We start from the raw sequence: 26,240 nt of genomic DNA, 5'->3' as shown, positions 1-26,240 counted from the left end.
CGGGTCCTCTCGCTTGCGAGGCAAGTGCTCAAACCACTACGCTCCAGGACTCCTACAGGAAAAGAGAAAGTACTGATGCAAGTGATGCCAACAGTAAGATTCTATAAATGACCTTGTGCTGAATGTGTTGTACGTATTGGCTGCTGTTTGAGATGTTCAGAGCTATTTCTGTTATCTAAAGAATGTACAAGCAAGGTACAAGGTAGTTTAGGCAGAATCCAAATGAACTTTTTAAGAGGTAATTAGATAAGTATCTGAAAAGGACAAATATAAAAAGGTGTAGGAAAAAGGCAGGAGAACGGGACTAAATGGATTATGCTTTCAGAGAGCCAGACAGGTATGATGGGCTGAATGACTTCCTTCTGTGCTATACATTTCTATGATTCTGTGTTTCAGCTACGTGATCTACAAAACCTCACCTTGTTAGATCTGTCCTCAAACCAGTTCCCAAGCATCCCTATCTGTGTGCTTCGGATGTCAGCCCTCGAATGCCTGGATCTTAGTGGCAATAAACTAAAGGACCTGCCTCAGGATCTGGACAGGTAACTGGCAGATGAACATGGAGTATGAGTGAGAGAGAGGTAGAGAGAGAAAGTGCTGTATCAAACTTGAACTAGGTCGGACTGAAAGCAAAGTGGTGTGAGATTGTGCAGGGGACATATAAGAACCATCATATCATATTTCATATTTTATTTAACACTTTCTGGGATCAGTTTGGCTAGCTAGTAGCCTCTGGATCTGAAGCTTCTAGGTCCAAGCCCACATTCAGAACAAACTCACAAGCTGATAAGATGTTCTGAGTAGATTGATTTCAGGACCCTCACTCTGCATATAAATCCCTTCACGCCTTAGCACCTCCCAATCTCTCTGATCTCTTCATACCCCATTCCTCTACCCTATGTTAACACAGGCCTGCAGGCTCACCCACCAAAGAGTGGTCAAAGAGGAGGGTTTTGAGATGGGCCTTGAAGGAAGCAAGAGAGGGGGCGAGACAAAGGGTTACTTTAAAGTTTAGCGATGCATCTGTATTACCCTTTTTATACCCTTTCGCACGACTTTCATTTCAAATTGAAACTCAAGGTTTGGGATAATTATAAATGTGGCATCTTTACAGCTGTCCAGCTTGAGATCAGCTGACTGACCACTGACCAAGCACAGAACCTGAAATCTTCCTGATCTCAATGCTCACTGAGCCTTTGGAGGAAGCATTTGCTTTTAGGTGACATGCTTGGTTAATTTTGGAATTGAGCCAGCCCTCTGTGGCAGTCTCAGTAGTCTGGTTCCTGCCGGACAGAAATATCAATGGCAAGCTACGTGGTTTTAGCTGGTTATTCTCCAGCATATACCAACTTACACTCTGGGGTCCCCAAGCCTTGGCTCTTGCCAACCTGCATCTAATACTTTCCGGAAATAGGTAAGCAGGATGCACCCCTCCAAGAAGAGAGAGAGCGCATTCCATTCCAACAATCTATTTCTGCGATTTCCACGTGAAAGTGGGATGCATGGAAATCTCATCTTGGTTTGGATACGCTTAAGCATGTGGATGGGTTTCCGCATGTGTCAGACGACTGGCTGACCATTTTTTTAATATGTGATGCCCTAGATTTGAATAATGGAAACAACAACAAATTGCATCTATATAGCACCTTTCAGTTTGGGAGGATCTTCCAAGGCTCTGGAAGTAAACATAAATTATGTATCTGGTGTATCTTAACAAGCTGAGTGGAAAAAAATGCAATGCTGGCTATAGAAAAAATAGGTTTCTGGGATTGTGAATGTAAGCGTAAAAAAAGTACTTGATATTTACGTGTCAGTAATGGGTTACACATAATGTTACAATTCTCATTAACTGTAGCTCTGCAGCTATAAATCATACTATGTGGTGTTTCTATTTTACGTACAGACTCGATAATCTGCAAACCCTCTTCCTGCAGAAGAACAAAATGACCTACCTGCCTCAAATCCTATGTAAAATGGTTAATCTCAGGATGTTGGTTGTCAGTGGTGATGACATAACGTCATTGCCAAGTTCTTTGTTGACCGACCCTAATCTCAAGTAAGTACAGAAGAATGATTTTTCTTTACTTTGTTAACTCTTTCTCTAATAATTTACAATTCTCCCCTCTTCCATTCTCTCTTCCTCTTTGGACGTCGCCCTCCCTCCCTCTCGACTGATGTGACCTCACCAGGCCTTGCCATTGAGCCAGGATAGCTAAATGATTTTGTATATGTCTCCCCAGCTGCTTTCTATTTTTCTCCATGTTTGATCATCATGAGTGTGTCTGTAAGGTTGTGAATCCAGATATATTGACCGACCATTTCTCCCTCATTCCAGGTTGCAGTCGATGGCTTGGCTGAGGTATTCGACTGGTGTAATCCACTGAGTCACGTGCCAATCAGAGTTAAGATTTAAACTCATAAGCACAGCTATCAATAGTTGCTCCTGAGGGCTGCTTTTTTGTGTTAGTTATTAACAGAGAAGTCACTGGTGTGCAAGGTGTGCATTGAGGATGTCCTGCGAGGATGTATGGCATAATAAGAAGCATAAGGGGAGGGGGAGCTCCAATGTCAATAATAAACTGGAGTATGCACAGATTGATATAGATAGACTCCAGTGCTGCTTTGAAATGAAGGTATGTTATTTAACATTGGTTTAACATAAACTGGCCAACTTAATTGTTTCAATGATTATCTTGCGTGTCCCAGCAACCTGTTTTCCAGCCAGTCAAGCAGAGTTATGGCCTTGTTTTTGGCTTGTTTTCTTTGGGGTCTTGTGCACATCATTAAAAAGAGCACTTTGTGGTAATGATTTATGATTTCTAAGCGATCCTAAATCAGTTACGTTTCGTTACTGATCAGGAAGGAATGTTCCATAATTCAGTCTAAACACCAAAGGGTTTCTTTCTGTTAAATGGGCTGTTGGCAAATTTAACTCTTGAAGGTTCTGTAGTAATCGTGATTCTGTACCAAAATAAATTTGTGTCATCAGACTATGTCATCAGCATTGGGATCTAAATTCCATACAGAATATATTAGTGATGTAAATTAAGACACATGACATCACTTGGGGAGTAAAGGGGAAAATTGCATTAATTTTCCAGGGAAAATTTCTGTTTGGGGCTATCTTTGTTGTTCTCTGAATATGGAACCTGTGTTCAGCAGCCAATGGAAAGGTCCTCAGATATCCATGTGTATTTTGGGTGGTTTTCTTCTAACTAAGAAATTGCATCTTTTATGCATGATCTATATTCTACCTAAATACTGAATTGTATTAGAAGGAACAAGGAAAGAGAAGGAAAATGGTATTAGGCTGGATGCTTCTTGGAAAGGAAAACACCAACACGAAAAACAAGCCCAATGTCCTACTATGTTATACAATTTCAAAGGTTCTATGCAGGATGCCTCTAAATTGGCCCAAATGTTACATTATTGTGTTAATCAACAGACTTACCAAAATAAGGATAATTTCCACTCAATGAATGGTTTAAATATGTTGTCTCTTCTGTTTCCAGATATGTAGATCTGCGGGAGACCCCACTGGACAGTATAGAAGACGAGATGCTTGCTGAGCTCCTAGGAGATGATGATGATCGAGAACAATTTGAAAAAGAGTTTATGCAAATGTACTTTGAGGACTTGAAAGTGAGAGGTAATTGCTGTCATTTTTATCATTGGGGATAATAATCATATCATTGATAATCACAGTCAAGCTAGTTATGAATTATCTATTGGTTGGAGGTGGGTGATCCCATCCTGACTTCAGTACAAATGATTGAACACAAAGCCAGTCTTTGGAGGTGTTGGACCATGGATTTTATCATTTGAGAGCTGGCTTAACCTACCCAATTCTTAGATGCCGTCTTCAATGAGTCACCAACTCCAATGAGGGCGTGGGTCAACTTTGGGCTCTATGTCTAGAGGGATCTTAATTATAGAATGTTGTCAATTGTATTTATTGTGACTGTTCTCACAATTTTCATTTTGCTGAATGAAGTTACTGGAATAGCAACACTCAGATAAAGTTTGCTATGGAATGCTTGTTTGTGTTTTTTTTATCGTCTCTGCTTCCAATTTTATAAAACATTATTACTGTAAGGTTTTATTGAGTGTAGCTTTACTAAGTATAGACGTCTATTTACTGGCTTGCTGTTGATTTTTATAGTACTGTCTTTCCATGAAACAGGATTTGTGTTTGACTGTTTTTATTGTGGCTATTGGTATTCATTTTAAAGCAAAGGAAATCTATTTCTCTGTATTATTCTCATCTGGTGAGCCCCTGCTAAATGCAAATAAGCAGAATGAGGAGTGGGGCAGAAAAGATTGCCAAAGTGTTATACATACAGAAGTATAGGAATTCCCATTGTCCATGAAACTGGGGGAAAATGTGCTGTTTCTTAACATATTTGATATTATCGCATTGAATTTATTACATAATAAACCTTGCATTTGATACGGCAATAAAACATCACAAAGTGCTTTGCAAGAATTGCTGCAAAGTGAGGAGACAGTGTATTTCTAGACAGATAAGCACTTTGAAACATCTCAAAGACGTGATAAGGCCCTATATCAAATGCAAGGATTATTATTAAATACAACACCCACAATGTGCACACCAGTGTCCTGCAAACAGCAATGAAGTGAATCAGCAATTTATCAAGGAGAATGTTGGCCAGTTCACCAGGAGTAAGTCACATCTCTTTTTGAATCATGGCATGAGAACCTTTAATATTGACCAGAACCGCTGCTTACCTAGTTGTAGAGAATATTAGGCATAAGGTTGGTGAGAACCAAGACTTGTGGACCCAGAATGTACAATAGGACACTGCTAGAGTTTAACCAGCTAAAATCATATAGCTTCCCATTGAGAACATTGTCTGACAAGTTTACCACTACTTGTCCAGTGAGGACTACCTTGCACACTGGGGTGAACGGAAGCCAAGTGGGAAGAATCCTTGCTCCCAGTGATTTGCCTCCAAGTCCTACTGACCAGATTTATATAGAGGAGGATTAACCAAAGCTATAGTATTTCAAGGGTCATAAGAAATGTGTGTGGTCATGTTCTATCTGAGGTGGTTATATAAAAAAGATCATAGTAATTAGAAAGGGGTTACGATATTAATAGAAATGGCACAGGATCTTGCAATGATAAACTGTGATACTATTAATATAAAACATGTGACAGACAACATAAACCACCTGGTGTTATGTAGCTCATGAGACCTTAACCAATCCATAATATTGACCAATGTTCTTCCAGTTCATTTGGTCATTCGCCTGTTGGTTGTTTGTGGGACAATACTGTCTGTAAATTGACTTCAAAATTCACCTACAAACACAGATTATACACCACAGTGTAGTAAAACTACACTTTACAAACATTTTAAAAAGAAAACAAATCTCTAAGGAGCTTTGAGACTTTCCAAATGAAAGAATTATCATCATCATTTTAATATTAATGGTATTATAAACAAAGTATGCATTCTGCAATTAAAAAAAATTGATACTGTGATTTGTTTTATTTTTGCTTGAACGAACATATATAACACTAATTTATTCATTCAGTATTTAATTAGGTATTGTGCTGAATGTGCACAGTACTTAATTAAATAGTTGCATCTCAATAATATATCACAGCTTATCATTGTAAGATCCTGTGCTATATTATACTGTAATTTGAGTTTGACAGAGGTTAAAAATTGAGAAGGGAGGCAGTGTAATTTACAAAATGGGCTAAATCAAGTGTGACAGCTCTGAAACCCTGCAGCAATCCACCAAAATATATTTCAATTATTAATGGTCATATTCTTCATAAAAAATACTTTAAATCTTACAGAATCATAATAAAATGCTGAAGTGTCAGTCTGACTCAGTTGGTAACATTCTCGTCTTTGGTCAGAAGATTATATGTTGTAGAGCTCTGTGGTGCAGTGGTGTGAGAATGCTGCATTGTCAGAGATGCAGTCTTTCAAATAGATGTTAATCAAAGTCCTATTGATCTCCATCTGACAGGTTGACAAAAAGAGAAAGGAATATTCTCCACAAAAAGAGAAGGATATTTTTGGGTCCTGGCCAGCAATCCAGATAAATTGGTCATTCATTTTTGTGCACAGCAATGCGAAACAGCTATAGCATTTGCTTGCAAAAGCCATTACTTGTGAAGAATTTAAAATGTTTTGACATAAGGTGCTATAAAAATAGAGCAATATACTTAGCAGCAATTTATGGTGAAGAGCTTTTTGGTCTTTATAGACAATATATGAAATACAATGACTTTTATTATTATCAATAAGATTTCATTTTGATTTAAGAAAAGGGCTTTTTTTTAAATTCATGTCCAGTTGATTGATGATTCACCATGATTGCCAGCAGACACTCAGGGAATTCATGTTTTGCTTTGTTGCAGATTTAACTCCTTCCTATACTACTAAGGTATCTCTGAGCCTACAACTCTGACAGCATGGGCCACGGATTCTCATGTGAACATAAACAGAATGGCAAGAGAAGCAGATGATCTGCCATAAAGAACTGATCCCCTTTGTTTCGAAAACAACAACAGTGAGGCACTGATAAAATGTGATAACTCACTTAAGTCAGCTTTGCATTTTCAAGTACATATGGGGTGTACAAGGCAATTAGAGGATAGCTTTTTTTTAGATGTATTGTGTTTATTCATGGCACAGTTCAGTATGTTGGAAATGGGCATATGAAAGAATTTGTGATCCCACAGCTGATTGATAAGAAATGCTTGGAAAGACATATGACCAAATGCAAAATGTAAGAAGAGGCAACATGTATGTGACGAATGTTTTAAAGCTAATTGTGCTGTAATGTATAGAGGGTGAAATATTTGTGGGTAACAATTCTGTTTAACGTTACAACACAACAACTTGCATTTATACAGCACCTTTCATAGGGTAACATCTCAGAGCACTTTGGGAAGAAAATAGTAGTTCATTTGGAGGTGGATTTTTGACAAGCCGACATCCCGAAACGTGACGTGTGTAAAAATGAATGGATTGTTTTCCTCATTGCACAAGATCCTTTTTTGGTTTGATTTCAGAATGAATCTTCACAATCTAATCAGTGAGACTATGTGTTTCAATATAGCTCAAGATATCTTGGAGTGAAAATTGCAACATGAATGGGCTAAAATTCCAGTCGGTGTTGCATTTAACTTCTTTAGCAATGTATAATTATAGTGAGAAAATCTCACTTAGTGGCCAACCATCACTAAAGGCGCTGCAGATATTGCTGACCAGAATTTATGTTAATTAACACCAATGTTACGAATTAACACATGCATTTAAATTAGTAAGTAGATAATTGGCATGTAGATTGTTTTCTGAATGGGTTGGAGGTAGAGCTCCCAAAACCCTTCTGAAGGATTGTGCTGAAAAGCTCACTTTTCAGCATGTTGGGACTTCTGGTTTACAGAGTGTGACACTGGACTGCTGGTTAGCGGGTACCTGCTTTACTAAACAAAATGAACCTGATTGGAGGTGAGATTCCACTAACTAGCACACTGAGACCACAGCCTGTCAAACTGACAGTCTGATGCACAGCAGAATCAGGGGAGGGATGCGTCACACTTGCAAGCCAGTCAATTTATCAACTGGCAGCATTTATCAGTGATGTGCTAATTAACACATCACAGATCACAATTTTCACCCCATTGTGTACAATTGTGGGGCATTCTACCTTCAAAAGGGCACTGAAGCATTAGGTTGTGCTCCAAGAAAAAAAACTAATAAGGATTATGGCACATGGAAATGGTTGAATGCTGTGTGGAATGTGAAGCGGAATTGTGGAACACTGTGGAAAAGTTAAGGAATAATAGGATGATAAGTTGGATGCATATTGATTTTTATCAGGTTGGATTATTTACCTTGAGGGCAGAGAACAATTTTACAGAACTTTATGAACAGAAGAGTAAATCTGGATGGATGAATGAATGAAATGCATTAAAGAATTAATTATAGGTGATCTTTGAAAAGGTGGGATTTTTTTCTCATTCCAAGCATTATGCCTCAAATTCTATTTTGTTTTAACTCCAATACTATTTTTTAAAATCTTTATCCCAGTATTGGTATATTTCCGCTTTTTGGTTTACTTATTTGCCACTGCATAGGTTTTATTCTATGGATGTCAGTGAAATGACCAGTTTTGGTAAGTGTGAGTTTATGAATGCAAAATGCCTGATTGCATCTTGGACCCCATTATACATACTAATTTTTTTATGATTTTGTCTATATGTTAAGATTGTTGTAGGATATTTTTTGTGCTGGAATGTAAGAAAGAGCACATTATTTAGCACTCTGTTAATATTTATCAGTATAAACCAGTGATCAGTGCATTAGAGATGTTTTGTATTACACATTGCATCAAATTCTTGATTATTTCCTGTGCATTTAGAAATTAATTAAAAGTATACAATAAGGTGTTTAAAGCTTTTAAAGGTGTTTTCCACATTACAGTAGTTCCTAGATCATTTGCTAGTAAATGTTATCACATTTGTCTTGCAAGAAACCCATATTACCTTTTGGGACAAAGGTTGAGTTAATGCCTACCAGATAACAAGCACTAAACTGGAGGCTACCAAGAATCATAAAAATTTACACTGCAGATGGAGGCCATTCAGCTTATCAAATCTACATTGGCTCTCAGAGCAAGGTTTAATTTAAATCGCCCTGCCCTATCTCCATATCGTTTTTTATATACTATGACAGTGCTTCCATTATGCTATACAGCACTTCACTTATCCACTGAGCACGATCAGTACAACAACAAAATTACTTTTGTATAGCACCTTTCATGTCGGGAGAACATCTCAGGGCGCTGGACAGTCAGTGTTTCGGACCTGAACTGGGGGCCGGGATTGGAGAGGGTGAAGGGCAGGGGGGGGAAGCAGAGTGATCAAGAGCACGGTCAAAGAGGAGGGTGTTGAGATGGGTCTTGAAGGAAGCGAGGGAATGGGTGAGGCGGAGGGACTGTGGGATGGAGTTCCAGAGGGTGGGGGCAGAATGGCAGAAGGACTGCTTGCCGATAGTGGGGCGGGCGAGGCAGGGACATGAAGCAGGCCAGAGCCCGCTGAGCGGAAGGAGCGGGCAGGACAGTAGGGGGTTAGGAGGTCGCAGAGGTAGGGGGGGAGTAAGACCATGGAAGGCTTTGAAGGTGAGGACCAGGATCTTGAACTGTATCCTCTGTGTGATGAAGGCCAGTGAAGTTGGGCGAGGATGGGGGTGATAGGTCATGGAGCCAGATGGGTGAGAAGACATGGGCTGCAGCCTACGGAGGGAGGATTTGGGGAGGCCGACAAGCAAGGAGTTTGCATAGTCATGCCTTGGTGTTATGAAAGCACGTATGAGGGTTTTGGCGACCTGTGGTGTAAGACAGTGGCGGAGCCGAGCGATGTTGCGGAGGTGGGGGGAGGCAAAGCGGGTTATGGCACGTTATTGTTGTTTGTTGTTGTTATGGCAAGTATGTGGGGTAGAAAGGACAGTTGAGGGTCAAACCAGACGCCAATGTTCCAGACTGGCTTAGTTCGGAGGAATGTGCAACCATGGATGGTGATGCTGTCAGCGCCTGAGGTGTGGAGGCGCTTGGTCTTGTTGAAGTTCACTAAAGAAAGTTAGGTCTCTTCCAGGACTCGATGTCTGACAGACATTCTGTCAGCACAGCAGTGGTCCTGAAGTCAAGGGTGGAGGCAGAGAGGTAGAGTTGGGTGTCATCCACATACGTGTGAAAGTTGACCCCTTGTCTGCAGATAATGTCATTAAGAGGGAGACTATAGATATTGAAGAGGAGGGGATCGAGGACAGAGCCCTGAGGAATGCTGGACCAGACGGTGCTGGGGCTAAAGGAGAAACCAGTTGTGGAGATGAAGTGGAGGCAGTGTGAGAGATACAATCTCAACCATTCAAGGACAAAACTGTGAAAGTTGAGGTGAGAGGAGAGGTGGATGAGGATAGAGTGGTCAACAATGTCGAAGGCAGCAGAGAGATCAAGGAGGACAAGGAGGCAGAGGCAGCCCTGGTCGCAGATGGACAGAATGTCATTTGTCAATTTGACCAGGGCTGTTTTTGTGCTATGGGCGGCACGGAAACCCGATTGGAGGGGCTTGTGAAGGGAGTGGCGGGAGAAGAAGGAGCGAAGCTGGGAAGCAACAACTCGTTCCAGTACCTTGGAGACGAAAGTGAGTTTGATGATGGACCCAGGGCAGTAGGAGATGGAAGGGGTTGTGTGGCAGTGGGGAGAGGATTGAAGAGTTAAGGGAGATGAAGGTGGAGCAAGGAAATGAAAAAAAGTGAAAATGTAAATATATTAACGAAGTTGTGATTTTTGAAGAATGGGAAGAGGTCTGACTTACTGCGCTTAACCGTTTCTTTTTGACACAATAGATGTGGTATTTTGTTTGTACAAGTCACAATCTTTAGCTGCGCCCACTACTGATGCTATGTATAGTACCGTAGAAGATAAATAATTGTTCACCACACCTGCTGCTGTGTTGGAGAATGGCCAAGCATGATCAAACACACCAAATGCTGCTTCCAGTCGCACTCCTGAAATCGTAGGCTTGGCAATGTAGTTTCCATATAATAATTCTTGCATTCTTCCTTAACTACAGTAAACTCCTGATAACTCGTCACTCCAAGGGAAAAGGGTTCAATGACAAGTTATCTGGAGTGGTGTGTTAGGCCTTTGTATAAATACATGCAGCCAGGATATTAATAGCACAATGGCTTAAGTGGTTTGGACAGGCTGGGCCAGGGTCAAGTTATTAGTAGTTTACTGTATCTCTAAATGTCTCAAAGTGCTTTAAGGGATTTCACTGTGGTGTATTTTGTAGACCAATGAGACAACGAACATTGAGCACAGCAATGTCTCGCAATCTGCCAGGAAGTGAATGAACAACTTATAACATAGGAAAGAAAAAATAAGACCAATATTATACAATTTTCCATTCATATAACATGTTGTACATTAGGGGGACGTCCCAAAGCACTGAATAGTACAGTCTGGGCACCCAAACTGGCGGTGGGAACTGATGGGGGGAGGGGAAAGATGCCCAAAAATGCGTTCAAATAATTGAATGAGTTGAGGCAGTGAGCGAGTTGGAGGGTCTACGGGAAAAAAACAAATTAATTTAATTGATTTGTTGTGGATTTATAATAATCATACTTACATTGGACAAAGCAACAAATTATGTTGTTGATCTCTCAAAGCGTTTCACAGGATATACTATCAAATGCAATGATTGTATATTTTGAGGGTGATTGCAATAGTCAGTTTGCTCACAGCAATGTCCCACAAGCAGCCATGTTTTTATTTTGGGGATTTATTGGCCAGGATATCGGGAGAAACTTTCTCTTTTTGAATAATGTCACAGGATTGTCAACATCCACCTGAACAGGCAGATAGGACCTCATCTGAAGGACCTCACTTCCAGCAATGTAACAACAAAATCACATTTGTAAAGCGTCTTTCACATCGGGAGGACGTCCCAAAGCGCTGGACAGTCAAGAATTTTGGACCCGAGCTGCGGGTTGGGATGGGGGGGAGGAGGGTGATTGAAGGCCCGATTCAAGTGGAGAGTCTTGAGATAGGTCTTGAAGGGGGTAAGGGAGGGGGCAAGGCAGAGGGACTGTGGGATGGAGATCCAGAGGGTGGGGGCAGAGTGGCATAAGGCCCGACCGCCATTGGTGGGGCGAGCGAGGCGGGGGATGTGAAGCCGGCCAGAACCTGCTGAGTGGAGGGAGCGGGCAGGACAGTGGGGGGTTAGGAGGTTGCAGAGGTAGGGGGGAGCAAGGCTGTGGACGGCTATGAAGGTGAGGACCAGGATCTTGAACTGTATCCTCTGTGTGATGGGAAGCCAGTGGAGTCGGGTGAGGTGGGGGTGATAGGGTCTCGGAGCCTGGTGCGGGAGAGGACACGGGCTGCAGAGTTCTGGATGATCTGCAGTCTGTGGAGGGAGGAGTTGGGGAGGCCCACAAGCAGTGGTTTGTATAGTCGAGCCTCGATGTAATGAAGGCGTGTATGAAGGTTTCGGCGGCCTGTGGTGTGAGAGTGTCGGAGCCGGGCGACATTGCGCAGGTGGGGGAAGGCAGAGAGGGTCATGGCGCAGATGTGGGTGAGAAAAGATAGTTGAGGGTCAAACAAGACGCAAGAGCCAGACTGACACTATTGACTTGATGGACACACACCTCCAGCGCTTCTTGATTGATTCATCCGAGCCCTGGGGAGGGAGGGGTGGCAGCACCGAGTCCTCCTCTAAGATCGTCTCCTCTTGTCTGCGATCGAGCTCGTCGGCGAGCAGTGAAGAAGGCGGGAAGCAGTCCGGGAAGAGGCGCGGTAACCCCTAGCAACGGAGGAGTGCTCGTGTCACACCGTGGTAATGGGGGGGGCGTGAGCGTCATCCTCTGGTAACGGAGGAGAGCTCGCGTCACGCCCTGGCAACGGAAGAGGAGCGGGCACGTGACGACCAAGCAACGGGGGAAGAGCGAGGAGCGCATCACGCCTTAGCAACGGAGGGGCAGCGAGCGGGCGCGTGCGTGACCCCCCCCCCTAGCAACGGAGGAGGCCAGGAGGAGCGGGTTGGCCCCGCCGGGGCTGCAGTCAGGAGCCAAGGGGGGAAAGGAGACAGCGCAGCGCCTGGTGCGGAGGACGTGACAGGGCCGCGGGTCTGAACGAGTGACCTGCCCTCCCGGTGACCGCCTGGGATTTGCTGCTCCCGCCCACGAGCCCTGACTGGCTGATCTGTCTTTCCCGCTCAACCACTCACTCACTCACTCACTCCCACCCCTGGGCCGGGCTGGCTGGGCCGGGCCTCGCCTCTGAACTCGCCCACCCCCGAGCTTGTTTTACCCGCCGGCTTTGAACTCTCTCTCGCTCTCCCCCTTCCACTCCCCCCCACCCCCTCCTCCTCCTCCTCCTCCTCACCCCGCGTACATACACCACCTGGCGGAGCTCGTGTCACCTGCGGAGTGATCATGAGTTGAAGAGAGGAACGAGAGAGAGAGAGAGAGAGAGGGGGGTTAAAAAAAAAGGTCAGAATTAACAGCAGGAAAGCCCGCAGCAGGAGCAGGATGACCGAGGAGCTCTTCTGCAAGGCGGCCGCCGTGGTGATCAAGTGCAAGGAGTGTGAGGACAGGTGAGAGAGTGAGAGAGAGTGAGTGAGAGAGAGTGAGTGTGAGAGAGAGAGAGAGAGTCCGTCCCGGGCCCCGGAAGAGCTGGGAAGCGGCTCCTCTGCTTTTCGACACACACTGGTTTTGTATTTGCACAGTTTTAACGGTGCCTCTGGGCCGGTTGGATGAGGGGAGGGCAGGTCGTTGCATTCATTCGGTTGGAGCATTTCCCCCCCTTTTTTTTGGGGGGGCGGCACAAAGTGTTGGGTTCAGCAGCCCGCAGCTCGGGGGATTTTTATTAGCAGCAGAGCAAACGGTGTGATTAGGAGGGGAGCCTTTTTTTGTGTCATTTTCCTACTTGGCTGTGCTTTCCCAAGCAACCTTGAAGGACTCCCTCTTTTTTTTTCCCCCCCCCCTCCTTAACATTTTTACCTCTTCTGCTGATAAAGATCCCCAGAGCTGCGAGCGGAGACAAGAGGCGCGCACTTTTGGATGTAGGTTTGTCATGGTTGATGTGTAACTTTGCAGTTAATTCATTACTTTGTTAAAAAGTTTTAAGTTTTCTTTTCCCCGGTGTGCTTCTTTCTCATGAACTTCCTCCTTGAAGTGCCTTCTGCTATCGTACATTACAAATTTACATTGATGTAAGGTCTTTCACATTCCAAGATGTTGGACATCCTAGGATTTAGACCTGAGCTGGGGGTGTGGGAGTGGGGTGTGGAGAAGATGGCTCAAAGCATAGGCAAAGGTGAAGGTCTTGAGGTGGACCTTAACTAAGGTGAGGGAAGGGACAAGTAAAAGGGAGTCCGAGAGAGTTCCAGAGAGTGGGGGCAGATAATATTCCTTGCATTTGATATAGTGCCTTATCACGTCATTGAAACGTCTCAAAGTGCTTCACAGAATTATACTATAAAGTGAATTGACTGTATATTTTATGTATATACTGAAAGCCCAACTTCCGATGCTGGGGAGGGGAATGTGAAGCAGGCAGGAACCCACTGGAAGGAGGGAGTGGCCAAGCTGGTAGGATTTGATAAGGTTGCAGAGGTAGAGTGGATGGAGATTTTCAATGTTTAGGATGAGGATCTTGAACTCGATCCACTGGAGGATGGGAAGCCAGTGGAAACAGGCAAGGATGAGGGTAATAGGCTGGTGGAGCTTGATGTGTGAAGGGCAGGAGCTACAGAGTTCTGGATAGTCTGCAGCTTGTGAAGGGAAGAGGCGGATATTCTGGCAAGCAGAGAGTTCGTGTCATCTACCAACTTTGATGTGATGAATGCATTTTGCCTAAGTGGTCATTCTTCATGTGTTGAGCCTTGATTGTGAATGTTGACAGCCAGGCCACTCAACTGTGGAACAGCATCATGGCCAAGCCCCATCCTGTTCTCATCTGACATCCCCTAGAGCACTTTCCAGTAACAATAATGGTCTTGAATGGCAAATCTGCTATTTTCCTCCCACTCCCCTAAAGCAAGGAGCACTGGGTCTAATTGTTGTGTCCCATCTACTATCTGGGTTGAGATCACCAGCTTCATCATAGACCAAATTAAATTATTATTTTTTTTGTAGCGACCCATCATTAAGACACCTAAAATCCTTTTTAAACCTGGAGTCAGGTTGTAATTTTTGAAGTTGATAAATTTGAGATGGATCCCATTTTTGATAGATCCGCTTTCAAACTGGAAGACCTCACAAAGAGGATGTGAGCCTTTTGAGTAATTAATCATATGCTTTGATAATTTAATAGTTTATTTGTAATGTTTATCATGCATGTTTATTGAATACTGTATTTTCTTTTTGTTTCACATCTCAAACTTTCATAGTAATGAACAGTCAATTCAACCTTCTTACTTTTTCACATCTCCTGCTTTTGTATTACCCAATGCCACGTAGCATTTCTGCAACCAAAATGTGTGAGAGTTCCTTTCTCCATGCTTCTATGTGTATAGGTGTTAATGTATAAGATAGGTTAGGTGACTTGGATAGAAATAATATTGAAGAGGTGTGGCACTGTTGATCCTTTCCAGTAAAAGTGTGAGAATGTGGGTATGTGGAGATCTCCATGTGGTGAGTTTCTAGTGTCTGCTGTACTATTTGGGAGAGATGCTTAGCAAAGTCTACACAACAACAACAAGATTCCATTTATTGAGCGCCTTTCACGTCGGGAGGACGTCCCAAGGCGCTGTACAGTTGGGTCAGGACCCGAGCAGGGGGGAGAATGGTCAGGGTGAGGGGAGAGAAGGGAAGGAGCGAGGAGGGGGTAGAGAGTCAAGAGGGGAGCTGAAGGCACGGTCAAAGAGAAAGGTCTTGAGACCGGCCTTGAAGGAGGAAAGGGAGGAGGCGGCGAAGGCACTGGGGGATAGAGTTCCAGAGCCTCGGGGCTGAGAGGCTGAAGGTCCTGCCACCGATGGTAGGGCGGTTGGGGCGGGGGATGTGGAGCAGACTGGAGCCAGAGGAACGGAGGGTACGGGCAGGTAAGTAGGGGGATAGTAGGTCGGAGAGGTAGGAGGGAGCAAGGCCGTGAATGGCCTTGTAGGTGAGGATGAGGATCTTGAATTCGATCCTCTGGGGGATGGGGAGCCAGTGGAGCGAGCGAGGGTGGGACTGATGTGGTCGCGAAGCCTGGTGCGGGACAGTACAAGGAGTGGGATTAAGGTGGGCTTCTGATGCAGACCTACTAGTGATTATCAGAAATAAGATGCCAATCTGCATTCTTGGTTATGGATTACTTCCATTTACAAGGAGACCACTTCTTGGGAAATAACAACAAATGAGAGAAAACTCTGAGAATAAAGTGAATTGTAGGAAGTCACCTGCTTTTTAAAGCATATTTTCATTCTGACAATTATGTCAGTATTATTGGATTAGTTCTTGTAGTGCACAAAGTTACTCTTTAGGTATGCTTAAGTAATAGGATAGTTATAATTATCAAAAGCACTTGTCCAATTTTAAAATTTAAATATGATACTGTGTGTATATATACATATACATTATAAAATATGTGTGTGTTTGACAGAATTTGTCTTCAAACTGCCTTGGTATATTTTCTCTTAAGGGGGCATTTGTGCTAAAATAGTTACCAATATATTTATTTGAAATGTAGTAATAGTTTTGTTGTCTACTTTGAAAGTGGTGAAAACATTTCTTGCTGGAAGAGAACTGCAATATTTTATTGTTAAAGAATGCATATTTTCCAGATAGGAGGCAAGGTGTTTCCATGTCAGATTGAGGTTGATTATAAATTCTGAATTCCTTAGAAAAAAATGGGGACTACTTATGCATAAATGTTAACAAGGATAGTGGTGATGGATTCAGCCAGGCTCAGTTCCAAAGGTACTTTCTGCCTCTTCAGGTGACCTTAAAGATTGCCATTGCAATATTCGAAAAGAGAAGAGTTTCTCTTCTCTGTGTTTGTCTACAAATAGCCACTGCACTTTATAGAAAACTCTGAAGTACCTTGAGAAATTTTAATATAAGGGGTTATGTCAAATGAAAGGATTCTTATGGATTTTGATTGTGTGTGCACTTCATTCAACCATAAGTTTAAATTTATATTTTCAGATGCTAAACAATGAACAGTATGGCCAATACTGTATTTAATGGGTCATTACTAGCTGTACCAGTTCTTGACTTCTCCAATGTCCCGCGTCCCAGCCTCCCCTGCTCAACTCTCCACATACTCCAGATCATCCAGAACTCTGCATTTTGTTCTTCTCAAGCTCTGGAAAACCATCGCCCCTATACTTGCGAAGCTCAACTGGTTCTCTGATAGCCAATGGCCAATCAAATTTAAGATCCTCCTCATCTTCAAATGACTCCACGACTCTGCCCCATCCCATTTCTGTGGGGATGATTACCTTTATTGTACTTTAGTAATTATACGTGATTCAGTACACTACCTACACAGAGGTTGCTAAATGCAAGTTGTTTATAATAATTATTGCATTTGATATAGCGTCTTGGGCCGTCAAAATGTCTCAAAGTGGTTCACAGGATTTACTGCAACCTTAGTGATTGTGTATTTGTAGGTGAAGCACTATAATAATATGTATATATTAGGTGCTATTTAAACATTTACAATTTCACATTACACAAATCGTGGTTAAAAGAAACCACAGGTTTTGTGGATGGCAAAGTTACATAGCTTGGTAAATAGCCCAGTGATTGTACTGATTTGATTTCAAGATCCTCATCCTCACCTACAAGGCCATTCACGGCCTTGCTCCCTCCTACCTCTCCAACCTACTATCCCCCTACCTACCTGCCCGTACCCTCCGTTCCTCTGGCTCCGGTCTGCTCCACATCCCCCGCCCCAACCGCCCTACCATCGGTGGTCGGGCCTTCCGCCTCTCAGCCCCGAGGCTCTGGAACTCCATCCCCCAGTGCCTTCGCCGCCTCCTCCCTTTCCTCCTTCAAGGCCAGTCTCAAGACCTTTCTCTTTGACCGAGCCTTCAGCTCCCCTCTCTACTCTCTTCCCCCTCCTCGCTCCCTCCCTTCCCTCCCCTCACCCTGACCATTTCCCCCCTCCTTGCTCCCTCCCTTCCCTCCCCTCACCCTGACCATTTCCCCAATGCTCGGGTCATGACCCAACTGTGCAGCGCCTTGGGACGTCCTCCTGACGTGAAAGGCGCTTTATAAATGGAATCTTGTTGTTGTTGTTGTTCTTCCTGTGCCTTTGGTTCTCCATCTGGTAAGCAGGTACATGCCATATGTAGCAGAAATCGTTAATGTGCATTCTGCTACTTTTTTTATCTTCACCATTTCCCACCATGTGTTGAAGGAATTTAATTGTTCTGTTGCTATAGCAGCCATTAATACGGTTAATAGCGCTTGCACTTATTCCTTGACTTTCATTATGTTTGATTTTTTTATTCATCTGATAACTTGACGCACAATTATGTTTGCAGTGTTGAAATAACAAAATCTACCAGAAGCATTACCTATTACTTATTTATCAAGTTGTATAATCATTAAGTACAGCTAATAATAAACGTAGTTTTCACAAAACAGAAAGAATGCTTATCATTTGTAGGTTAGGGCAAAAAGCGATTTAGAATTTGTTATAAAATTAGAGAGTAAATACTTATAGTGGAGCCATCTGGATCCATTCACTCAGACCCCCATGTTAAATGGAGCATGAAAACATGTCTTGATTTCTGGGCTGTCAGATTGCCATAATTCGAGTTGTGAAGGAAGTGCTGCATTGTATTTTTAAATCAAGGTGAATGTCAAACATCCTGTGGCATTTTTCACAAAGAGAAAGGAACTTCTGCCAATGGTAGACTAGGCATTGATCCACAGGAAAGATTTTTAATTACAGCCTTCTTATATAAAGACTTCTTGAATGTGTGCTTTTATTTACTTCATTTTAATACCTGCTGTACAGTTTGTTTCTGACCAGTTAAAGACAGAGAGCACTTAGACACTTAAATCAGTGTGAATTCTGGATTTAAATATTTTACTTAATTGAGTTTTTCTTTGATGGGTGTTAAAAGGTTCCAATAAATAATGTGTTGTAAACTTGTAACTACTGTAGAGTTGGAACTCCTGGGTGCAAAATTAAGTGGCGTATTATCAATCTAAAATAATCCATGTAGCAAAACTGCAGAAAAAAAGTTGCACAGAATGTGTTCTTTTGGAGTTGTTCAATTAGTTTGGATAGTTGTATTGCTTGAATAGTTGACCGTGTGAGTAGGGTTACCAACTCTTGTTGGATGGTCAGTGTTCCAGGAGAAATGGTTGCAACTATAAAGTGAGACAGCACTGATTTTATGGTAGTTTTATGGTAAAGCGTCATTTGCTGTTGTAGCATATTATAATAGGATAGCAGCGCGGAGAGTGATGGGAAGGTGGTGCCACTAATGAATTTTGGGTAGTTACATGCTCTGTATAATTGCATGGCATCTGTCCAGTCCTGACTTCATGTAATTATGTGGAGTGCATTGTCCCCAAAAGGAGTCAACTGCAGGAGAGTGGCCAGATAAATGGGACTGAAAGGATTGGATGCCTTTTTTGCTGTAAGTTTCTATGGTTCTACTGCCTTTTTTTCTTCTGGTAATGCAACTTGCTTTAATTGTACAGAGGGAATTGCATAATCTCTGACCCTCTGGAATTCTTCTGTTCCAAAACTTCATAATCTTGCTTCCTCTTTCCTTCAAAACCCTCCTATTACTAACTTGGCAAAAAGTAGACAACGCTACTCTCTACTCTTCATCATTTAGTTCATAATTTTGAGATCATCATTAGATTTCCCCTCTGCACCCAAAACAGGCCCAAGTGTTAACATGTAACTAATGTCACATCCCTAGTATCATCATTATCTCTCCTACCCAGTGCCATAAGAGTGAATCTTTGTTGTACCCTCTATGTGGCTGTGATAGCCTTCTATAATGAGAGGTGAATACTATTTTACTGTGACATCATTAATGAATAAATCTAACATTGACATTTATTGTGTGAATCATGCAAGTGCATGTGTATTTGCAGACAAATTTGGTGAACTATGTACACTGGTGTTGGACTCGCTATATATTGGCTTACACGATAATGAGTTGTCTTCTAATGGGGTCAGGTGTTACGGTATATAGCAAATCTTATATTTAATCTTTAAAATGTAGTTCAGCTCACAATAGTATTCCTAAAATATGAATGTGCATATAAACAGAATCCTTGCATTTTGATGTAGATAATCAGGCATTTTACCATAGAATTTGAAGCGTCCAGGACGCTATTCAATAATACCCTTTTATTTTAAATTGACTTGTGTCTCCTTTTGGCTCATACTAACCTTGTAGCTTTTTAATTGCAGGAGGGAAAATATTCAACTGATGGTAGAATGGCAATCTTCTTCTAATCCAGTTCACAAAAAGGTAGAGTAATTTTTCTAAGCCACTGTGCAGATTCTTTTTTGGAGAACTTTCACCTAATTTTTGGTATTAAGTGATGAATGTTATAATTGTACAGATATTTTAGAAATGTGATGTTTTTCCCCCTCTTTTTTTCTTCATTCTTCTCTTCAAGGCAGTATTGAATTCTTCAGGTGTGGTTCCATGGTCTGTGATTTTTAAAAAAAACCTAGGTTCATTCCCCCTACTACTGAGCCATAAAGGTCAAGAAGGTACCAAGTTCAGCCTGAGAACTAATACAACTCTTCAATACAATAGGATGAGATCCTATTCTCATCTGATAGCCATGTGATTTGCACTTACCAACAGGAATCATTAGATCATAGTTTACCCCTCAGGGTACTGACACAAGTTGTGTTTTCTCAGTTTTTGATGTAGCAGCTACGTTTCTAGTTGGGGAAACCTTGATTTTTATTTTTTTACATAGTGTGCAATCCTCGGCCATTATACAGATATAATGTGGAAACGTTGTAGACCAACAATTTACTTCTGTTGTTTTTTGGTCATGGTGTGCAGGCATCGCGGGTGGGCTCAGTAATGCTAGTGCGCCCCTGGCTAATCTGGTTAAACAGAATCCTTGCATTTTGAACAGCCCTTATTGCAACGTCTGATGAACAGCCCTTATTGCAACGTGCGCTGTTGTAACAGTTTCATTTTATGGGCCCCGGCACCAATCACAGTAAAACAACAACAACAAAATTACATTTATAGAGTGCCTTTCACGTAGGGAGGAATAATAAAGGAATTTAATAAAGCTGTGTTTTGCCCATACATTATACAGTCAATTCACTTTACAGTATATTCTGTGAAGCGATGTGATATGGTGTTATATCAAATGCAAGTATTATTATGTTTACTGTGATCCACTGAAGGATTTCGTAAAATATTTGAAAACAACCTGCTTTTGGAATTAAAATTGAAAAATTTCTAAATATAAATCTGCTTAATAAGGAAATGTTTTAAAAAGCATTTTGAAGTAAACCTTTTCTCCCCCATTTCTGAATCACTGAAAAGCAGCTGAGGTTGTTCTTAGTCACAATCTAGGATTCCTGTTTGCCTGGGCTGCTGTTTGCAAAACTAACTGGAGCAGATTTTCAGATTCTGCTGTACAGAATATTGATATGAATTAAATCATTAACCAGAAACATTTTGTTTGTAACATAGTGTGTTAACTTCAGCCACTGTGCTCACCTCTGGAACTCGCTACCTCAACTACTCCACCTCACCTTCTCTAGCAACCTTTAAATCCCGCCTTAAAACCTATCTCTTCGACTGCCACTGTGGTCAACTTCCCATGTCCCTTCTCCCTTACTCGATTGGTGCAACCCTACCATAGTGCAATGCTCCAAGGTGTTATCCTACATGTTGTTCAAAATGGATCCAAAGGGTCCCTTTTTAATTTTTAAGATGAATGTATTTGAAAATTAATTAACCTCGAAAACTGAAAATATCAATTTTACCTTGTTAAGTTAAAATGTCTTTTTTAAAACAACTTTGGCAGTGAATTACTTTCACTTGCTTGCCAACTCATCAATTTTCTCAATCGACTGGGACATGAAAGAAATGCTGCTTGAATCTTTTTTCCAAAAAAAGCTCACTGTATTGGTGACATTTCAATTCCCAGCACCGAATGTTGTTTCTAATTAAGACTTGGAGGTAGTGCCAAATTATTAGCTATTTCTTTAGAAAGCTTTCAAGTAAATATTTTAAAGGGGAGTATTCCCCAGTGAAGAAAGTCTCAGCGAGGCTCACAATTGTACCAAATTATTAAGCATTTTCTTCACAAAAGATAAGGTAAATATTTGAAACCAGAGTGCTCCCCAGTGTGGAAGCGGCCTCATTGAGTGAGACTGATAATTGGTATCAAATTATCAGTAATTTTCTTTACAAAGCATCCATCTGTATATATTTGAAACCGGAGTAGTCTCTCATGTAAACCTTGCCCTTATCAAACCCATTGGTGTGTTTGTGTTATAATCTGTGGCTCTGCTCTGTGGTATGCCATAGTATTTTTTCCAGTTTGTACTAATAACATTTGACACCATTAACTGCCTTGAACTCCTTGAATGCAGAAGTGAGCAAAGCTGAATCTATATATTTATCCCTGACTTTATTACCTTTAGAAACAAAAGTAATTATACCTACAATAAACATTTGGCTTGTGCACTAAGAGTTGCCTTTTGTTTATACTGTAACTCCCAACCATTTTAAAATAATGAGTTACAAAGAATCTACAGCTTTGAAACAAACCAGTCTGTTTTGGTGTTTATTCACCGCACAAGTCTTCACTAATTCCCTCCCATTCCCTTCTATCCCCTTTTCCCTCATGTGAAGGTCTAGGATTCCTCACGAATGCATCCATACAAGCTGATTCAATCACTGTTGTTTTTTCGAGATTGTGGTTTTAACATACTAGAGTAGCCGTAGATGCCTGTAAATTATTATTGTTCAATTTAACATTCACAAAGATGTTCATTTTTGATTGTGGTGCATTCTTCAGTGCACCACAATCAAATCTTCTTAAGAAAATATTTTTGCGAGCTTTAGGGCAAGTTTCACTAAACATGGTTCTTTTAATTGTACTTGCATTAGCTCACTTGAACAATGTTAAGCTTTTGAAGGATTCTGTCAAGAATTTTTCACAAAAGATAAGTCCCAGCAAGTTTACAACTGAGTTTGTTTTCAGGAATGAAAATATACCTTATTCACATTTTCTTTGAATCGTTAGTTACATGTTCACAGTATGTATTTTTGCTTCTTTGTTACCATTGGATTCTAACTATTAACACGTTGGAGCTCATTTTAATACAGTATCTGTTTTATTTGTTAATACTTAAAATAATTCGCTATATCATCTGATAACCTGGTAAATGCACTGTGTCATGCGGACCAGAGGCTTTAAGGTTTGCTCATTTAGCTGATTCCACAGAGTTGGCAGATGACCACAGCCTCCCTGCTTTCCTGCCCCCACCATCACCAACTGGAGGAGAGAACCTGCCAGGGTGCTCTTTCTTAATTGTTATTCAACAATCCCTGTGAAAACGTGCAAATGCATGGATATTTAATGAGCATAGAATTGGATTTGCCTTTGATTTCTCTTGAGAGGAAGAAATTGGCAAAACCTAAATAAAATAACTAATTTCTGTACTTTTCATTAGGATTTAATTGTACGTTTGACGGATGACACGGATCCCTTTTTCTTGTATACTCTTACAATTGGCGAAGAAGATTTTCAAAGGTAGGTAATAAATTCTATAGCAATTTTTTATGCAATACATATTGCAACCGAAGGCACGGTCGAAGAGGAGGATCTTGCAGCGTTCCTTGAAAGAGGCAAGGGAGGGAGTGAGACAAAGGGAATGTGGGATGGAGTTTCAGAGGGTGGGGGCAGAGAGGCTGAAGGCCCGACTGCGATGGTGAGGACGCATGGGGGACATAGAGCGGATCAGGCGGGGGACATGGAGAAGGCCACAGCCTGCTGAGTGGAGGGAGCGTACAGTTTTACAAGGGTTTAGCAGGTTGGAGGGATAGGCGGGGCAAGACTAATGGAGGGCCTTGAAAGGATAAGGTTCCTGTCTGGTTTGGTGAGGTGGAGTGTGCATACGTGAATGTTGATACTACCAATGCCTGAGGTGCGGAGGTGCTGGCGCGATCCAATCAGGAGAACCTTGGTCTTGCTAACATTCAGCTGTGGAAAGTTGGCTCTCATCCAGGACTTGATGTCTGACAGGCAGTCAGTCAGGATATCAGTGGTCCTGGAGTCGAGGGTGGAGGCAGAGAGATAAGAGTTGGGTACCATCCGCGTAGAAGTTTACCCCATGTCTGCGGATGATGTCACCAAGAGGGAGCATCTACAGGTTGAAGAGGAGAGGACAGAGCCCTGAGGACCACTGCACAAGATGGTGCGGGGGGTGGAGGAGAAGCCATTTGTGGAGATCAAAAGTGGAGCTAGTGTGAGAGATAAGATCTGAACCATTCAAGGACAGAACCTTGAAGGGAAAGGTGGTGGTGGAGGAGGATAGAGTGATCCACAGTGTCGAAGAATAGGGATGGGGGCAGGTGGTGGGCTTCATGCAGGGTATAGTGGTGGTGAGGGGGTGGGGGGAGATGGGTTCGAAGGGATGGGTAGTGGCTGGAGTGTGGGAGAGGGATGGGAAGGGGGTGGCGGCTGGGAGGCCTGCGGTGGCTGAACGGATCCCCTCAATTTTGGTCTTGAGGAAATCTAGCATCTCCTCGCAGTTGTAGGAGAGGATGGGTGAGGCGTGAGAGGGTGGAAAGAGGTTCTGGTTGTTGATGGAGAAGAAGAGCCTGGGCTTGTCCTTGGCCTCCACGATTATCATGGAATAGAGAACAATTTAGTGGAGGCGAGGGCGGAGCGGTAATTTTTTTATGTGATCCAGACAGATTTGCCGGTGGTTTGTTAAATCAGATTTGAGGCAGGTTTGTTCAGGGGCATGCAGCTGACCCTTGAGTGGAGTGGAGGTGGCTGGTGCACCAGGGTGAGGTTCATGAGTAGGAGGTGGTTTGGGAGGTGTGGGGGGGTAAGGGCATTGAGAATGGTGGAGAGGGAGTTGTAGAGGCCAGTGACGAGGAGGATAAGTTGTTATGGGAGGTAGGCCTGAGAGGGAGGAGTTCAGGCGACTCCAGGGTAGCGGAGAGGGAGTGCAGGGAGATTCTTTTCAGGGGAGGTAGGAGATGGAGGTGGGCCAAATGTTGGGTTCTGGGCAATGAACAGAATAAGACTAGCTTATTCTTTATAGCCTTTCTTTAAATAAGGACCCATGAGCAGTGGAACGAAAGACATTCAGCAACTTATGTTTGAAAATTTGTTTACTTAATATGAAATGCATTTATTATGAAAAGTTTGTTAGTTCAAAATATCGCAATACAACAGACAAGTCAACAGCATAGACAGATGTCTGTATCAAAGTAAATTAACCAATAATTGCATAGTCCATAAATCATACAAATCTTGCCTCTTTGATGGAGTCAGTTGATAGAAGTCCCGATCAACAGGCAAAAGTCTTGCATCAGTGGAAAGTCTCTTGATTCAGACCCAAAACCCTTTGCTTGGGTATTTTGATCGCAAAGTCAAAGTTGATGATGGACAACCGAGCTGTGTACTTTACTTGACATTTGTTATATGTTGTTAATATTTTCGATAGTTGTTATACGTTCTTCTTCCATTAAGTTTAAAACGATTTCAGAAGTTCTGGAATTTCTGCAGTCTTCCTTCTTCCTGAAATTGCTGGAGTTAACAAAAGTCGATGAAATGATGGAACAGTCCAAGTCTTTAATCCAAATACAACACATTGGCTTCACCACTTCATACCGTCACATGAAAGATAGCTTTTGTGTGGACGGCACCTGACATGCTCCGTCCTAGGCTGAACAAATTATAGTTCAACCATACATCTTTTATAATTGTTTTTTTCACAGTCAGGATGAGAAAGCAAAATCTTTCGATTATCATGTCATTGAAGCAATTATCTCACACCTGCTGAATTGTTATTGTTAGTGTTATAGAAGAACATCTTACTCAGCAACGGGAGGAGGACATAGCGGGAGAGTTGCAGGGTAGGGAGCATTTTTGGGGAAAAGCAGTTTGGAGGCGGCAGCCAAGTTTCACACGCCGAGACTCGAGGCAGGCGTCCAGTGGGGCATGGTCAGCCCACAGACTGCAGGGGCTAGAGGTGGTGCAGAGGGAGGAGAGAGGGTAGGGCACTCATTGTGTTGTCCACCTGGTTTCCTAACTTGGAAGATAACACCGAGCAGACTGTAGCGAAAAGACAGAGAAGCGGAAGGAGATACTAATAGACTATACTGCACCTGGTTCCAGGGATTCAAGCCTGGTGGGCAGAAGTGATGTCACGCAGGGGTTAAGGCGGGAAATTGTGAAATGGCGGCTCTGCCTGAACCCAGAAATGACCACCATTTGCTACTTGATCACCGAGAGTTCGGCCTATCTGTTGGTCCTGATCCCCGAGACCTGGACCTACCTACCGCTACAGTCATGAGTGTGCAGATTAATTTTTAAATTTTATAATTCCATAGAGTTTAGGAATATTTCAAAAAAAGTCTGTGTCAACAACTGGGAAAGATTTGATCGGTGTTGCATTATTAGTTAGATCGAAAAATCAGCAACTCGTATGATTCTCCATATTTTTTGGAATTAATCTCCAACCTAATGAAATCTGCCATATCAGATGTATAT

The 26,240-nt window shown here is 42.3% G+C and overlaps 2 protein-coding genes across 5 annotated transcripts in view; both read left to right on the top strand.

Moving 5' to 3' along the window:
• lrrc2 (leucine rich repeat containing 2) overlaps positions 1-8,451 on the top strand; it is a 46,115-nt gene extending 37,664 nt beyond the window's left edge. For all 3 annotated transcript variants that reach the window (XM_007899992.2, XM_042333283.1, XM_042333296.1), the window contains 4 exons: positions 397-542; positions 1,904-2,056; positions 3,513-3,649; positions 6,404-8,451. In XM_007899992.2, coding sequence (XP_007898183.1) covers positions 397-542; positions 1,904-2,056; positions 3,513-3,649; positions 6,404-6,453 — 486 coding nt within the window. In that variant the 3' untranslated portion in view covers positions 6,454-8,451. The remainder of the gene's footprint in view (positions 1-396; positions 543-1,903; positions 2,057-3,512; positions 3,650-6,403) is intronic.
• A 4,492-nt stretch (positions 8,452-12,943) lies between these two features.
• The window catches only part of sass6 (SAS-6 centriolar assembly protein), a 36,242-nt gene continuing 22,945 nt past the window's right edge, over positions 12,944-26,240 (top strand). For both annotated transcript variants that reach the window (XM_007899995.2, XM_007899993.2), the window contains exons 1-3: positions 12,944-13,147; positions 19,930-19,990; positions 23,185-23,264. In XM_007899995.2, coding sequence (XP_007898186.2) covers positions 13,083-13,147; positions 19,930-19,990; positions 23,185-23,264 — 206 coding nt within the window. In that variant the 5' untranslated portion in view covers positions 12,944-13,082. The remainder of the gene's footprint in view (positions 13,148-19,929; positions 19,991-23,184; positions 23,265-26,240) is intronic.

This window comes from Callorhinchus milii, unplaced genomic scaffold (genome assembly GCF_018977255.1).
Source record: "Callorhinchus milii isolate IMCB2004 unplaced genomic scaffold, IMCB_Cmil_1.0 Scaffold1, whole genome shotgun sequence".
In the NCBI taxonomy this organism is placed as follows: domain Eukaryota; kingdom Metazoa; phylum Chordata; class Chondrichthyes; order Chimaeriformes; family Callorhinchidae; genus Callorhinchus; species Callorhinchus milii.
This window is presented reverse-complemented; position numbering and strand designations above follow the sequence as displayed.